Source organism: Meles meles, chromosome 3, assembly GCF_922984935.1.
Source record: "Meles meles chromosome 3, mMelMel3.1 paternal haplotype, whole genome shotgun sequence".
Classification (NCBI taxonomy): Eukaryota; Metazoa; Chordata; class Mammalia; order Carnivora; family Mustelidae; genus Meles; species Meles meles.
The window spans coordinates 71,528,371-71,544,281 of NC_060068.1; the positions used below are offsets into that span (position 1 = coordinate 71,528,371).

At 36.1% G+C, this 15,911-nt stretch overlaps 2 protein-coding genes across 10 annotated transcripts in view; one reads left to right on the forward strand and one right to left on the reverse strand.

The window, feature by feature from the left end:
• CCNH (cyclin H) overlaps positions 1 to 15,911 on the forward strand; it is a 65,532-nt gene that overhangs the window by 17,838 nt on the left and 31,783 nt on the right. For 2 of the 9 annotated variants that reach the window (XM_045998772.1, XM_045998780.1), the window contains exon 8: positions 2,474 to 2,549. In XM_045998772.1, the coding sequence (XP_045854728.1) occupies positions 2,474 to 2,549 (76 nt within the window). The other 7 variants (XR_006817639.1, XM_045998776.1, XM_045998779.1 and 4 more) reach the window with 7 other exon arrangements.
• RASA1 (RAS p21 protein activator 1) overlaps positions 5,582 to 15,911 on the reverse strand; it is a 113,072-nt gene continuing 102,742 nt past the window's right edge. The window contains exons 21-25 of the mRNA XM_045998771.1: positions 14,794 to 14,861; positions 12,742 to 12,830; positions 10,905 to 10,982; positions 7,934 to 8,068; positions 5,582 to 6,656 (exon numbers count right to left, since the gene is read on the reverse strand). Coding sequence (XP_045854727.1) covers positions 6,573 to 6,656; positions 7,934 to 8,068; positions 10,905 to 10,982; positions 12,742 to 12,830; positions 14,794 to 14,861 — 454 coding nt within the window. The 3' untranslated portion in view covers positions 5,582 to 6,572. The remainder of the gene's footprint in view (positions 6,657 to 7,933; positions 8,069 to 10,904; positions 10,983 to 12,741; positions 12,831 to 14,793; positions 14,862 to 15,911) is intronic.

The window sequence follows — 15,911 nt, forward strand, 5'->3', positions numbered from 1 at the left end:
ATTTGTAGGCTGAATGTGGAATCACAGAATTCAGGTTCTTTATATGCTTTGCAAATTGAAGGATCTACTCAAACCTCATATTTTAGGAATTTAAACAAGGTGGGGGTGTGGAAAGGTAGTAAGAATGAGAAAACTGTTGTTTTTTTCTGTGGAATACATTCTGATTCCCAAGTTCTACCTTATTAATATTTAGTGGGAGTTAGCACTGCCATCTTACAGTGAAGCTGCATCTGAGATGTTTTTGATCTGTTATTGGTGAATATACTGTACTGCATAATGTCTGAGAAACCAGGACAGTATTCTGTGGCCTTTAGATCCAGGTACACGTGGCTTAAATTCTTTATACAGAGTCACAGGAGAATATCCAAGGATTTATGAAACATGCAAGATGTGGGACTACTTTATTATATCATAGCTGTCACTGCAAGGCATGGCTCAGCATAGAACTTAAAATTGGTAGATCTCACTTGTGGGTTTCACTGGTAACTTACAGAAATGAAGAGTGGTTACAGAGAAGTAAAGAAATGTCGACTTGAATAAATGAAAGTATTGCAGAACCGATTGTATTCTTTTCACACTGATTTTGAAGTGGGCCTAGACCAACGGTTGGCAAACTGGCCCAGAGACCAAATGTGAACTACTACCTGTTTTTACAAAGACTTGTACTAGAACAGAGACATGCCCATTAGTTTGCATAATGTCTGTGGCTCTTTTCACACTGCAGCAGGAGTTAGGGAATTGTGACACAAGTGAACTGTATGGCCTACAAGGTGTGAAATATTTATATTGACCATATAAAGAAATTTATCACCCTCTGGATCACACCATTGGACTATTAATTTATCCTTCTAGCTGGGTTAACTATGAGTGGTCTATAATCCAAAATTGCTAACTGCCAGAGTACCTCTTACTCCACGTTGCTATGTGCTTTTTTTTTTTACTATGTCAAGCAAATTCTGCATTTTTGTGAGTACTTGGCCGGGGGTGCTTTTTAGACTATTTAAAAAGGACTTTTAAAAAAAAAATCCAGGATAAAATGCAATAAATAACAAATTACTAGAATGAAATACACAAAACACAAGTTGAAATTTTATTAGATTTTAGTAGTCATAAAATTAATGGATGGAGTTGTAAAATTTTCTAAACAGAGTCTGTTTCTGTACTTCACCTTATTGCAAACTGAAAATGGTTCATGACTGGTCTGTGGACCACAGTGAAAAGCATTACTTTAGAACAAAATAATTTCTTTTCCCGGTCTTTAAAACTCCTTTATCTTTCTTTTTCATGACACAAACAATTAACTCTATTGTCATTACTAAAGTCAGTACAGGTAAACCAAAGTTCTCTTTGACCAAAACCCAAATCCAGTTGTGACCTCAGAGGTATCTAGTTGCTTTATACCTCTGCCAGTCTTGTCTCTGCACGTGTGTATGAAAGAAGTGGTTTTTTCTCTATGAATGCTTTCATACATATTGTACAACTTTTGTAGTGTCAGTTTTTAACTTCTGCCAGGCTGGGTGAGAAAACAGTATCACACTGGTATTTTAATTTGTATTTCCCCTATTACTATGAGGCATTGCTGTTTCTAGTTTAACGGCCATTTGTATTTCTTCGATATTGCCTGCTTACAACCCTTGTGCAGTTTTTTGATGTTACTTTCCTGATCTGTAGTTCTTTATATGTTATATATTTGTCTTTTCCTATATCCTACAGCTGTTTTATTGTGTCTTTCAACTTGGTGGTATCTAGGAGATGTAAATGTTCTGTTTTATGCTTTTACATTTGAATACCACTTCTAACCCTAAAGCTAATCTTTATTTTGCTTTGTGTTCATCTGTTAAAACGATTTAGAATTATTTATGAATGATGTGAGGTACACGTCGTAACACTAATTTTTTTTCAAAAAAAAGTGTTACCTGTTTTTTAAAAAATCATAATTTTCCCCAATTACATATTCCTTATAAATTCATATATATGCAACGTTGTTTTTTGCCTATCTGCTCGATCATTGATCCAGTTAATTCTTGCTAATACCACACCATAAATTACTTTATCTTTCATACACAGTGTTTTTGATGATAACTGGGACAAGGGCTCCACACTTCATTCTTTCAGATTCTTTTGCTCTTTTTGCATAGTATTGCACATCAGTTACACTTGACAGTTTCCATGAGAAATTTTATTAGGATTTTAGTTAGAATTGCATTGAACATAGAGATTAATTAGAAAGATAATGTCTTCTTGTCCATAGTGCATCTCTTTACATCTTCCACACTTTTGTTCTTCAGTAGATACATATATACAGTATTTCATATAGCCTTGCTAGAATATATATATTTAATAGATATGTATTATTTCAGATATATGTATTATATATGTACATATATATAATTATAAGGATATATATATCCTTGCTAGTTTATAGTTTCTGTTGCCAGTTTTAGATAACTTATTGATGACTGCTTAATTACAGGAAGAAGAGGAAAGGCTATGAAGATGATGATTATGTCTCAAAGAAACCCAAACATGAAGAGGTATGTTCTCCAAAGGTAAATTTTAAAAATTATTTTTATTGTATAATCTACTCTGACCATACTGTTAAGATTTTATTTTTCCAGAATGCAAGTATTACAGAGGCGTGGGCTTTGAAGCCTTCATTTTTTTTTTTTTTTGGCGTCCTTTTTTATGTATATTCTTCTTGTTATCATGGGATTTTTCTCACTTCTTTCTTACCCTGTTCTGAAGCAGTATAATGGTTAATTGAAGAAGAATCCTTCCTCTGGTTATGGATGGCAACAGAAATAGATATGCTAAATTTCTGTTTTTGACTTCCAAGGATTCTTCTCATACCTTTTTCAGAAAAATTGTACTTTACATGTCAGATATATATTAATAACAAGAGGCAGAAGGTCACAGTTGTAACCTCTACTCCTGTCATTAGTGTAGTCTCGTGACCCAAACCATAGTACTGTAAGATTGAACTACTACAAATTTTCCTGGCTTATTACCTTCCTATAATCACAGTAAAAGAAGATTTTCCTGAAAGGTAAGGAGCTATATAGTGCTGTTACGCTTCAGTATAATGTTATTCTTACTACGTTTTCTTTCCTTCTTAGGAAGAATGGACTGACGATGACCTGGTAGATTCTCTCTAACCATTTGAAATTGACTTTCCAGTGCTAACTAATCAACAGAAGGATAAAGCATATTGACATTTAACTTTGTTGAAAAAAAATAATGTGAAAGCATCAAATATATTAAAGTTTTCTATTTGTTATTTAAATTTTTTTCCTTTCTCTCAGGCTAGCTTTATGTGAAATAAAACCCTGAAAAGAGCCAGAATAGCACCTGGTTTAGATAGTCTTGCCCCATCATGACTAATACCAAATCGGTCTTTTTGCAGCAGCCAAAGCTGTAATTTATTTGCCTTTAGTGTTTTTTGTTTTTTTTTAAGATTTTACTTATTTATTTTGACAGAGAGATCACAAGTAGGCAGAGAGGCAGGCAGAGAGAGAGAGGGAAGCAGGCTCCCTGTCGAGCAGAGAGCCTGATGCGGGACTCGATCCCAGGACCCTGAGATCATGACCTGAGCCGAAGGCAGCGGCCTAAACCACTGAGCCACCCAGGCGCCTCTGCCTTTAGTGTTTTAAACAAAATACAAGAAGCAAATCTTTTGGTGCTTTTCTTAAAAAAAAAAAAAAAAAAGGTCACAAAAAAAATTAAACCAAGTAATCACCTTTAAACCTGCTAGGGAATGTTTTTTGCCCTCTAGAGACCTTTATAAATGCCTTCTCAGATGTCATCGTATAGCTTTCTTATATGTAACTCCTACACCTCACCTGTCAAATGCTTCAACTGAAACTAAAAGCTAGTTACCCAGGGTGGTAATAATCAGTATTTGTTGTCCTCAGTTACCTGAAAACACTACCAAGTTCTAAAGAAATCAAACAGTCTTGAGTAGTGGTCTAGATAAAAAGATGAAGTTGCTGTAGGTTTGCAGATAGTCGAGAATTGTACATTCGGTGTCAAAACTAACACATACCCTCAGGTGAATCCATATAAACTTATCAAATGAAGTATGTTCAAGACACTGAATTCAAACTGAAGTGAGTTGATTAAAAAAACTGCAGAATGTGGTATTTGGTCTTGGTTGTCTATTTCACTTCATGATTCTGGTCAAGTTGTAAAGCTCTCTGTGCCCATTTCCCAAGGTGCAAATGGAGCAAATAAGGCCTACTTTTCCCAGGTCTAATGGGAATAGTGCTTGCATATACTAAGTCTTGCACATTGTAGCATCTGTCCAGGTATTTAACTGTGATCTTACGCGGTTTCTAAGTTGTAACCAAATTGATTGTTCAGTTTTTTCTAGAAAACTGGGTTGCAGGAATTCAGTGAAACTCTGTAGCCCTGTAAATCTGAATCTGATGGCTACACAGCTGTCCTCAGTGTCTGTTCATCCCAGGCTGCACTTGCCATTAGAGTGTAGGTACCATTTTAATTCCATCTCACTATGTGAGGGCAGTATTTACAGTATGCATCTTCTAATAATTCTTTACGTCTGAAGTTTTTGGTTTTAGTTTCTTCTCATTGTGGGATGAGGAATGAAATTCATGAAGTGTGATTTTACAAACATGGACTGGAAAAGCCAGAGTTAACAATCTTCCAGAGCTATCCAAGTTAAGTAGCAGTGCTGCTAGCCTCTAGACAGCATTGTGACGTGTCCGTACTTTACCTTGTTTCCCTTTTAAGTCCCTAAGCTTTGGTATCAGAGCAAGGTCCACATTTATTTCTGAAAAGTCTCCTAGCCAGCCCCATTAAAACAGTTTGAGGTTTTATTTCATCTTTGACCCAACTTAGTTACTGGAAGGAATACAAAGGTAAATGACCCATTTCCTATTCCACCTCAAGAGATAAAGATGGCATTAAAATATAAAAGGCAGAAGACGTTTCAACCTGGGGGAATGGCAGAGGATAGATCAGTGTAACTAGAGACTGAGGGGTGATTAGGGGGGAGGACTCTGTTGCCTAGCACTAGAATTTGGACCTCCCTGGACTGTGGTGAAATGTTTTTGGAGATGTCACTGGTCTGTTACCACTTTGGCTTTATCCTGTAACCCATACTACTGCCATGGTAGTCCAGCTGTAAAGCAGAAGTGAGGGAAAAGTAATGGAAATTGAGCTGATACCAAGGAAAAGGAGCACAGAAGAGCAGACTGGATTGTCTGGCTTTTGAATATCACTGCTCACCTGCCTCTACAGAAGTAACAACGTCTCAGAGCTTAAAATTGTGCTACGCATCAATCTTTTAAAGCCTTGATTATATTTTCCTGTATTAATTTAAAGTATTAAGTGTTGCTCTTAGATTCTAGGCCTTTAGAAAAAAATTTTTTTGTTGAAAATGCTTTTCTGCCACACACTTCTTTGTATGCCTTCTCTCTCCTGCACAATTATGGGAGGGAAGGAATTCTTACTTGTTTTCTCCCTGGCCCTTGCTCTGGTACTAAATTTGAAGTGCCCCTAAAGGAGGAGGAAAATAATTAAATGTATGCTTACCTGTAGTTAGACGGAAGTAATCAGTTACTCAAGATATCCCTTGGTTTTATTTTAACTTAAACCCTTGTGAATACTTCACAAAAATACATATACAGAAGCAAATAAAACTATACAAACTAAATATGCAGCAGATAGAACAAGTAGTCAGAAGTTCAAAGATGGATAGCTCTGTAAAAAAATCAATTTAGAAATGAGTACTTTCAACAAAAGCATTCCAGATATTTTGACACATAAAATAAACTGGTAATCTATAGAACAGATGAATGGGTAACATGCATTGATCAGTACAACAACCAATAATATTTACTGGATTCAAACTATTTACTGTTGTAAACATTTAATGAAAGCATCATGAGCTCTAAATAGTCTTTGACAATTCCAACAAAATAAGTGGTATGTTTAAAAAATAAAGCTGATGAGCAATAGGTCCATTCTATATATTTTCTCTTAACAGTTCCAGCAAGAGAAATAGCACAGTATTTTTAAAAAAGTATACAGCAAAGATTGTTCCTATTATAGTGGCAGACTCTGGAAACTGTAAATACAAATAGTTATTGAACAGTCAAACGGTCGTATTCCAATAAGGAGGAAATTACAGTAAGAACAGTGAGCAGTCCACTTATGCTCAATTGTCAAGAAAATCCTTTTTCTTGTCAGTTGATTTCATAGTTCTTTTTCCAAGACACAGAAAACTTTGGCAATTGGATGTATTGAAAATACATTTTTCAAGTTCAGTCAGCATTTTGTTATGTGAAAAGTGATCTGTACACCAAGGCTCAGAAGTTGGTAAAGATTGATTCCATATGTGGAAAAAGTGCAAATTTCCTGCACAGATAGCTTACAAAGCTGCTGGCACATCTACTCACCAGCAGAATCTTGGATTTTGTTTGCATAGCTCACGCATCACTGGAATGTGGAAAGGTGTGCTATTTTTTTTGGCAAGAGCAAAGGAGACGTATACTGATGTGAATTACCATGCTGGGCAAGCTGAATCCAAGCAGAACCTTGAGCGAAGTCTGCTACCTGACATCATTAGTTTTTGTATACTGGTTTTGTTTTTGTTGAAGCAGTTCTGTTATAGCCAGAAGCTTTTTCAGTACATGCTAAACAAGGAAAAACAGTATGAAAATAATCAGTAAATATATTAAAGTTCAGTCAGAAGTTTCAGGGAACCTGAATTTTGAAAAAAGCCGCATCAATTCAAAGGAACGCATAAAATAATACTAACCATTCTACTCAAAGCATAAAATTATGAACATTTCTATTAATTATTCAGTCCTTGACTCAGTATTTTTGGTCAAGATAAGATCTTTGTACAGTAAATAGAATTTCATTTATTTGCCATTTTCATATCTACTCAGGACAGAACATCTTGCCAGAAGACAGACTGATCATGACAAATCATCCTAATATCCATAAGATCACGGAGGAGCAATCAGCTTGCGGCCCAGTGAACACTATCAAGTATCATGTAAGAAACAGGACTACACTGGGCCTAAAATTAATTAGGCCAAATTCTCCAAGAATTTTACTTTTATTGAAGGCATATCATAACAAACTTAGCCCCAGTGTAGCTGGAAGGCATTATATATATACCACAGACACTAAGTAGGCCAGTGGCACCTACTCTGCCTAAGCTGCTAAAGGGACTGGAATCTTAGTGAGCCAGAGGAGGTTATCTAAACTTGAGGATTTTAGAATCCTCAAATCCACAAACACAATGCTTTAATTTTAATCTCTTCTACAAGGCTTCTACCAAATGGTTGGCCAGTACAGTGACAGTCCTCAGGAAGAGCTTATTAGAAATGACAGTTTTCAAGGCCACACTCCAGAATCTCTGGACCTGGAACTTGCAAGTCACTTGACCATGCACTGTGTATGGGAGATAAGCCATATCACTACTGGCTTTATAATTCACTTGCCATTTTTACATCACTGAAGTGTGTAACACCACTATTTTTCAGTATAGTTCACACGGTGCCATGTCAAACATACATAATTTTAGTCTGGGTCCCATTATTGCTCTGCCGAGATCTTTGCGGAGGAGGATTCCAGTTCTTAAAAATGTAACTGGTAAGACAAACCATAAGAGACTCTTACTCTCACAAAACAAAGTGAGGGTTGGTGCAGGGGTCGGGGGGGGGGGGCGCGGAGGACAGCGTGGATATGGGGGAGAATATGTCCTATGGCGAGTGCTGTGAGATTTGTAAGCCTGATGATTCACAGACCTGTACCCCTGGGGCAAATAATACATTATATGTTAATAAAAATTTTTTTAAAAGTTGACCATAATTCAGCTAGTTACCTTTCAGAGTCATGCTGACATTCTGCTTAAGTGCTAATCCAACATCACTGATAATGAAGGCTGGCAAAAACCTACCTGCTGGGCACCACGTTCATTGCTGAGTGTTCGCAGTTCATCTGAATGGGCCACACAGATCTCATGCAGTGCCGCTAAATCACGAGACAGGTCAGTTCTAGAGTGCTCTGTAGTGTCCGGAAGTTCAGGTACATTCTTTAAGAGAATGATAAAACTGCATTTAGCAATACAAATTTTTAGTCATTTCTAAAAAGATCCTAATTACTTACAGTAAACAATTCTTAACATAATGTTCTCTTAAATTTCTTTTAAGAGTTTAAGATGCTATGTAACATTCAGTGCTATTTCTGATAAAGGTTCTATGACGTCAACATTCACATCAAACCCAGGGTCCAATTTGCTTTACAAAGAATGGCAGAATACTGTACAGTGTTACTGTTAATTGAAATAAGTGGGCTTCCTAAATTCTTAAAAGTTTGGGGGTTTTTTTTGATTTGGCACACAGACCAAAAAATAACCAGAAACACTGCAACTGCTAATCTGGATTAAATGCAAGCTACGCTTTAAATTCCTCCACTGACGGGGTGCCTGGGTGGCTCAGTGGTTTAAGCCTCTGCCTTCGGCTCAGGTCATGATCTCAGGTTCCTGGGATCGAGTCCCACGTCGGGCTCTCTGCTCGGCAGGGAGCCTGCTTCCCTCTCACTTTCTCTGCCTGCCTCTCTGCCTACTTGTGATCTCTCTCTGTCAAATAAATAAATAAAATCTTAAAAAAAAATAAAAATAAAAATAAATTCCTCCACTGACAGTTTCATTATTTAGCTGTTATAGTTTGCCCAAATCTATCAGTATACATAAGTTGAGAGTTACACTATGGAAGTGTGAGGAGATCCTGTCAGGCTGATAATTATCTGTGGACTATGCCCAAAAACTTCATACTTTATTAGCACTAAAGACCAGTATTATTCTGAGCTGTAGAATAAAATTCAGCATGGGCTCAGATGGCTGTTAATTGTGAAAAAATCTACTCCTCTTATGGTGGTAACTCAATTGCTGTGCCTTCCTAAAAACTACAAAAACATTGTGCTCTGTAGCATGAACTGAAATATAGTTCATTCTTGTTAATTAGCACTCAGTTATCCATTCATTCAGTGAATGAAGGATTACAGAGTTAAAAGACTATAGTATTTGCCTTCAGAGAGCTTGTACCCTCCCTAAGAGACAGAGATAAACCAATCACTGCAACACAGATCTGAAAGATATGCAGATACTTAGGAAGCAGAGTAAAAGGTATTTGACTCAGATTTATACAGGTAGTAAAGGAATACAAGAACATGAAGGAGGCAGGAAAAGTAGAATACTGGGAATTCTAAGCAGTTTAAGACTATATTGTGAGGGGGGCGCCTGGGTGGCTCGGTTAAGGCCTCTGCCTTCAGCTCAGATCATGATCTCAGGGTCCTTGGATCGAGTCCCGCATTGGACTCTCTGCTCCGCGGGGAGCCTGCTCCCTCCTCTCTCTGCCTGCTTGTGATCTCTCTCTCTGTCAAATAAATAAATAAAGTCTTTAAAAAAAAAAAAAAAAAAAAAAAAAGACTACATTGTGAGGCCTAACTAGGAAAGTGATAAGAAAGCTGGACTATAGACAGCTGTGATTATGGAAAATAAATGAGAATCCTAACCATGAATCTGAAGAATCTAAAAACCTAGAAATACAGCTTAAGTTAAAGCTCATTAGCTTTAGATACTGGACAGTTTTCAGTCTTTTTTTTTTTTTTTTTTAAATTTTATTTATTTGACAGACAGAGATCATAAGTAGGCAGAGAGGCAGGCAGAGAGAGAGGAGGAAACAGGCTCCCCGCAGAGCAGAGAGCCTGATGCAGGGCTCAATCCCAGGACCTGAGCCGAAGGCAGAGGCTTTAGCTCACTGAGCCACCCAGGCGCCCCCAGTTTTCAGTCTTTAAACAATACTACAGTAAGAATTTTTCAGTCACTGACCCAACTGTGTTTTTTGGTAGTAAGTATTTTTATCTCCTAAACTTCCTTGAGTTCATATATAAGAAACACAGATTTAGCATTTGCCCCGTATTTCTCAATTTTATGCTAATTATGGACCTATGTTACAGGGTGTTCTTTCACCCTGGTTTTTACCCTCAGGTAGCAAAGCAGGGGCCCTCAGGAACTGCTGGTTAGTTTCACTGCACATTGGTGTGGTGTTTTTAAAACTGGATCTGAATACATTATGGCAAACATGGGCACTTCAGTCTCCAACCCTAGCATTCCCTAATTCCATACATACTAAACTGATAACCTTTTGTTTTTATATATGAACTGAATTACTAACATATTTTACTTTTTAATTGATCCATTATCTGTAAATCTGTAACAAGAAAATTCAACTTTACTAAGAAATACAGGGTCTTAAGAAATTTTTTTAGTTTTTTGTTTTGTTTTAGTTACCATTTCTATTAATCTTGTAATCACAATTTATAAAGGTCCAAATAAGACATCAGTAGTCCCACCGAATGAAGTAGCATTCTAAATCCATGTATTTTATTCCTAGTAAAGCCCCAAGAACACTCTCCAGTCCATTATTTAACCTGGTTAGATCTGGGTTATCTTGTTTCAAGTTCCATACACTAGCAGCTCAGTATAAGTAGCAACAGGATATCACAATAAGGAGATGGAACAGCTAAAAGGATAGTGAAAAACAAGACAGAAACTAAAAAATAGCACAAGAAGTAGAAAACCGTAACAATGAGTTCTTGATATAAACCATTTAGTTTAAGAATAAATGTTTATAATGGTTTAAAAAAAAAAACAAAAAACCTCTTTTTGTGTAAGTGGAGCCCAATGCAGGGCCTTAAAATCACCAGCCTGAGAGATCAAGGGTAGGAGGCTGAAGCAACTGTCAGCCAAGTGCCCGTTTTTGTTTTTTAAGTTCTGGATAAAAATCTAAGTTGCTGATCAAACGAGTTAACAATTCTCAGCTATATTAAATTTAGGTCTCAACGTATTTAAAAAATTATATACATACCCCAAGTTCATCCAGAAACATGATCATGCGATGTTTGTTACTTTTGATAAATGGATTAACACCTTCCATATAGGGCTCCTAAAAAGAATAAAAACACACTGATCTATAACTACCATATATGTAGCAAGGACTCCTATAAATCTAATTATGTCCATCAATAGCAATAAATGTTCACAAGAATTAGTCATATAAATTTTCCTTCTAATGAAAGCAAACAGCTATACTGAAGAACTGGAATATTCTCATGAAAGAGTAAGAAATTTTGGATGGAGGGAAAAAAAAGAACACCAACCCCAAGTGGTTGAAAATCCATAAATAACTTAACCCTCCCAAAATGTGACTGATAACATATACAGCTGACTGATACATATTTTGTATGTTACATATATTCTATTCTGTATTATTACAACAGAGTAAGCTAGAGAAAAGGAAATACTAAAACTGTAAGAGAAAATATATTTACAGTACTGTAAAAACCATGAATAAGTGGACCTGTGCAGTTTGAACCTGTGCATCAAGGGTCAGCTGTTATTCATTCAAAAATAATTACTGAGAAACTAACTTGCTACCTACCAAGATAAACATGGGCCCAGCCCAGAGGTTAGAATCTAGCAGAGAATGTAAGTAATTAAAATACAGTGTGCTAAAGACTACAACAGGAATACCTATTACAACCTGCCTCGCTATTCAGATGAATTCAAAAGCTAAGCCTTACTATAAACTGCTCTTCATACTAAAATATTAAGCCTATTTAAAAATGTGATATGTTGTGGGGCGCCTGGGTAGCTCAGTGGGTTAAAGCCTCTGCCTTCAGCTCAGGTCATGATCCCAGGGTCCTGGGGTTGAGCCCTGCGTCGGGCTCTCTGCTCACTGGGGAGCCTGCTTCCCTTCCTTTCTCTGCCTGCCTCTCTCCCTACTTGTGATCTCTGTCAAATAAATAAATAAAATCTTTTTTTAGAAAATAAATATAAATTTAAAAAATGAAAAAATTAAAATGTGGTATGTTATAAAACAGAAAATATTTAGTATTAACACAAGTTCTTTTAAAGTCAATAAATAAAAGATGATAAAGACCTCATCAGTCGATTCCAAAAAAACAGACACAAAAAATCAAAGTAACATGCCTAGCAGTTCGGCAAAAATTAAACATGGAGAAATACTCACTGAGCTTTGGCAAGGCTCTGGGAAGCAAAAAGTCTGACTTAGGAATTTCCCTCCAAAACTAGTTTAAGGAAATAAGTGGACATTTTTGAAAGGAAATCTATATGGATACTTGTTATAGCAGTATTTGTAACAGTGGTAAGTTGGCAGCCATCTATATGTTGAGGAGAAGAGTACTTAACAGCTACATGATGACATAATACTTGTTAAGAACAGTAAAATAGTTACTTTTCCAGGCAAGAAGTTTGTTTAATATTGACAAAATCAGGCAACACAGTATGATCACTACTAGAATATTAACAATCCTTATCATCAGGTAGTGGGATCACATATGGGTGTTTTAAGAACTTGTCCAAGTTACTTACAGTAAATATTTATGGTGAAATAAATATAAAAATTAGTATATTTTTAAATGTACTCGAGTCCATTTTATTATTTAAGAGTAGGAAAGTTTGAGTATATTGGAAATAGAAAGTATAGTTTTCTATACTGGCTAAAACAGTGGTTTTAAAAATTTCATTATTAAAATGTAAAATCTAAAAATATTTTTAAAAGACATACATACTAACAAAAATATAACTATGAAACAGCTACTATTGAAAACTTTATATTCTATGGCTTTATCATCTCAAGGTTTCCTTTGTAAATGACATTTTAAAGTACCAAATGTTTTTACCTTAGCTCCAAATTCCACAAGATTTGCTAAATTCTGCACAGATTTAGCCACTAATATCAGTGTTCTTGCTGCAATAGGAGATGGGGAATCTGTAAGAGAGAATTGGGCAGAGGTAATGATACCAACTCCAAAGGCATTTTCAGGTAAAGCCGTATAAAGATAGCACTTTACTGCAAAAATACTGACATTCGTGGAAATGGTATGACCTGTGTAATTCAAGAAAACTTGAGTTAAAGGGGGGAAAGTTAAATACACTTACCAACACTTCTAGTTTGTGAAAAGGGTGCTGCTGCAAGACTCAGCAATTCTCAACTGATTGATATTTCACAATGCCTTAAAGCTTTATCGCTAAAATGACTGTCACTCCACACACCTGCTTCATGACAGTTCACAAAGCTAATTCATCCCCTCAGGTTAGCAATTTGCAATCTGAGCAATTTCCTACTCCTAACCTCCAATGACTAGAAAAATTACTTTAAAGCTCAATAACAAAGATAAAGTCTGGGACTTCTGCCCTTATATTGAGGGAAAAACAATTTAATAAACTTGGAATATTATACAATAAACTATAATAAAAGACTGGTCAGGAAACATTTCCCTATAGAAAATGCATAGTAGGGGCGCCTGGGTGGCTCAGTGGATTAAGCCGCTGCCTTCGGCTCAGGTCATGATCTCAGGGTCCTGGGATCAAGCCCCGCATGGGGCTCTCTGCTCCGCAGGGGGCCCGCTTCCTCCTCTCTCTCTGCCTGCCTCTCTGCCTACTTGTGATCTCTATCTGTCAAATAAATAAATAAAATCTTTAAAAAAAAAAAAAAAGAAAGAAAATGCATAGTAGGGTGTAAATGGAAACCATATGCAGCTATTACATATAAGCCTTGAAACAGAATTATTTAACAGTAAAAATGTGTAAGTAATTCTATCTGACTGCCTCATTTTAGACTGTACTCTGTGTATCCTGAGCTGCTGAACTGTAAATGAGTACTGCCTAGTGGTTCGGAGGCCAACATTGAGATAAACCAATCTCTCCAGAATTCTAAACCCTTAATTCTTAATAGAACCAGAGATTTATCCATTTTGGTAGCTTTAGAAGATAATGACAGAGATGTGGTAACTATAAATACAATAAAGTAAAACTTAAGATTTAGTCCAAAGTATTTTTTTTTTTAAATATTTTATTTATTTGACAGAAATCACAAGCAGGCAGAGAGGCAGGCAGAGAGAGAGTAGGAAGCAGGCTCCCTGCGGAGCAGAGAGCCCGATGCGGGGCTCGATCCCAGGACCCTGGGATCATGACCTGAGCCGAAGGCAGAGGCTTTAACCCACTGAGCCACCCAGGCGCCCCAGTCCAAAGTATTTTTAAATACAATTTTAAGCTTCTAATGATTAAAAGAAAAATGGTTCCAGTTCCTTCTGTTAATAATGGCTCATTACTGCATTTGTAGTCACAAATATCACTGTTCTCCTTTCTTTAAAAGATGCCTATGACATTTGAAAGTCCTTGCATAGTGGACATATGGGCAATAAGTAAAACTAAATCTGGTTTGTTGGGAGTTTAAACTGGCCAATTAACATTATCCAACTGGTGACAAACCTCTCCATCTCTAAAGGGCCACAGTCAAGTATTCACAGAGCACTACTGCAACTGTAGTTACCATTTTAACTTGCTCTTAAAATACAACTTGTAGTGGTAGTGATAGGGTCTAGCGTGGGCTAAAAGCACACAGAAACTCTTCCCAAGTGAAAAAACCAGGTTGTGCATTGGAAGAAGTCATCACAGTGAGAGTTTGAGACACAGGTAGGGATTGGGGAAGAGTGATACTTGTCTATAAACATGCCACATCAGGCTTCAGATACTAGATGGAAAGAAAAGCAGCAAAATAGAGAAGGTAAAAAAGTAGGGAAAAGGAAAGAAGAAAAGGGTGTTCTGTTCTATATCAAGTCTTAGAACTGGGTAATAAAAAATCAGATATAAAAGAAAAAAATGTATAACCTTAACAAATACCAAATTTACTCTAATTTTTTAATCCCAAAATTTTATCAAAAGCTGATTACCTGAGATGATATTAAACATCCGTGGATTCAGGATGGCAGGACAGATAAGTCGAAGAAAAACAAAACCACTGAATGGGAGGGAAATTTTTTTTTTAGAAAACTACTATATATGTTACATAAAAATAATAAACAAAAATATCAATACTTGTAGAACCATGAACTTTCAACTGATGTAAACAAGCCCAAATTCTGCTTACACTATTTGGTTTTCCCAAATTTGGAATTTTCAGTTTATCTTGGGAAGATTTAAGTTGTATCTGTAACATTTATGGTCTTGGCAACTCTTTATTTATTCCAATATACTTACTTTGAGGAAGCAGTAGCATTAGGACACTAAGAATTTCTGAAACACTTTAGGAGTATTAAACAACCTTTTTATAGAGATACAGGCCTGTATGGTCCTAAAATTTGCCTTCTCTCATTTCTTTCTTTCCTTATTTAAATTGATTAGCCTAATAAAGTCTGTTATAAATCTAGTTGATTATACTGATTTTGCTGATGAATCCTAAAAATAAGAATCCATCTTACTAGAGAAAAGTGGTTTCTTGATCAATGAAAATGTACACAATCGAATGCTATAAAGCTTTTATGGCAATAAAGAAAAAGACCTCAGCATTTACTTTCTAACCTAATGACAGTTACTACTTTTTGGACTCTTAGAAAATGACTGTAACTTCACAGATAGCATTTATTGCAATTATAATACACAATTATCAGCTCTTTAAATATTTTTAAATGAATTTGTGAAGAATCTTGCATAAGTTTTGCTTGAAAACATTTTGCTACATGTTTGAATCTGAACTATAACCTACTGACATTTAATCATGAAAGAATTTCAGTGTGCAAATCTTTCTGTGAATTTGTAGAAGTGATTTTAAATTTAAAAAGGATACTAGGTACCTACACATATGTTTAAAAGCTCACTAGTAGGGACAGAAATCATCACTTTGGGCATAAATGCCCCCTAAAAACCATGTAGTTTCAGACAACTCACAAAGCAGAAATTCCTGCTGTATTTGCTTAACAGTTAAACTCTTGAAACAGAGTGTATGAGGCTTTAATTGACGTCACACACAAAACTATGCTGAAACTTACACTGCTAATTCTAAGTCCTCTCA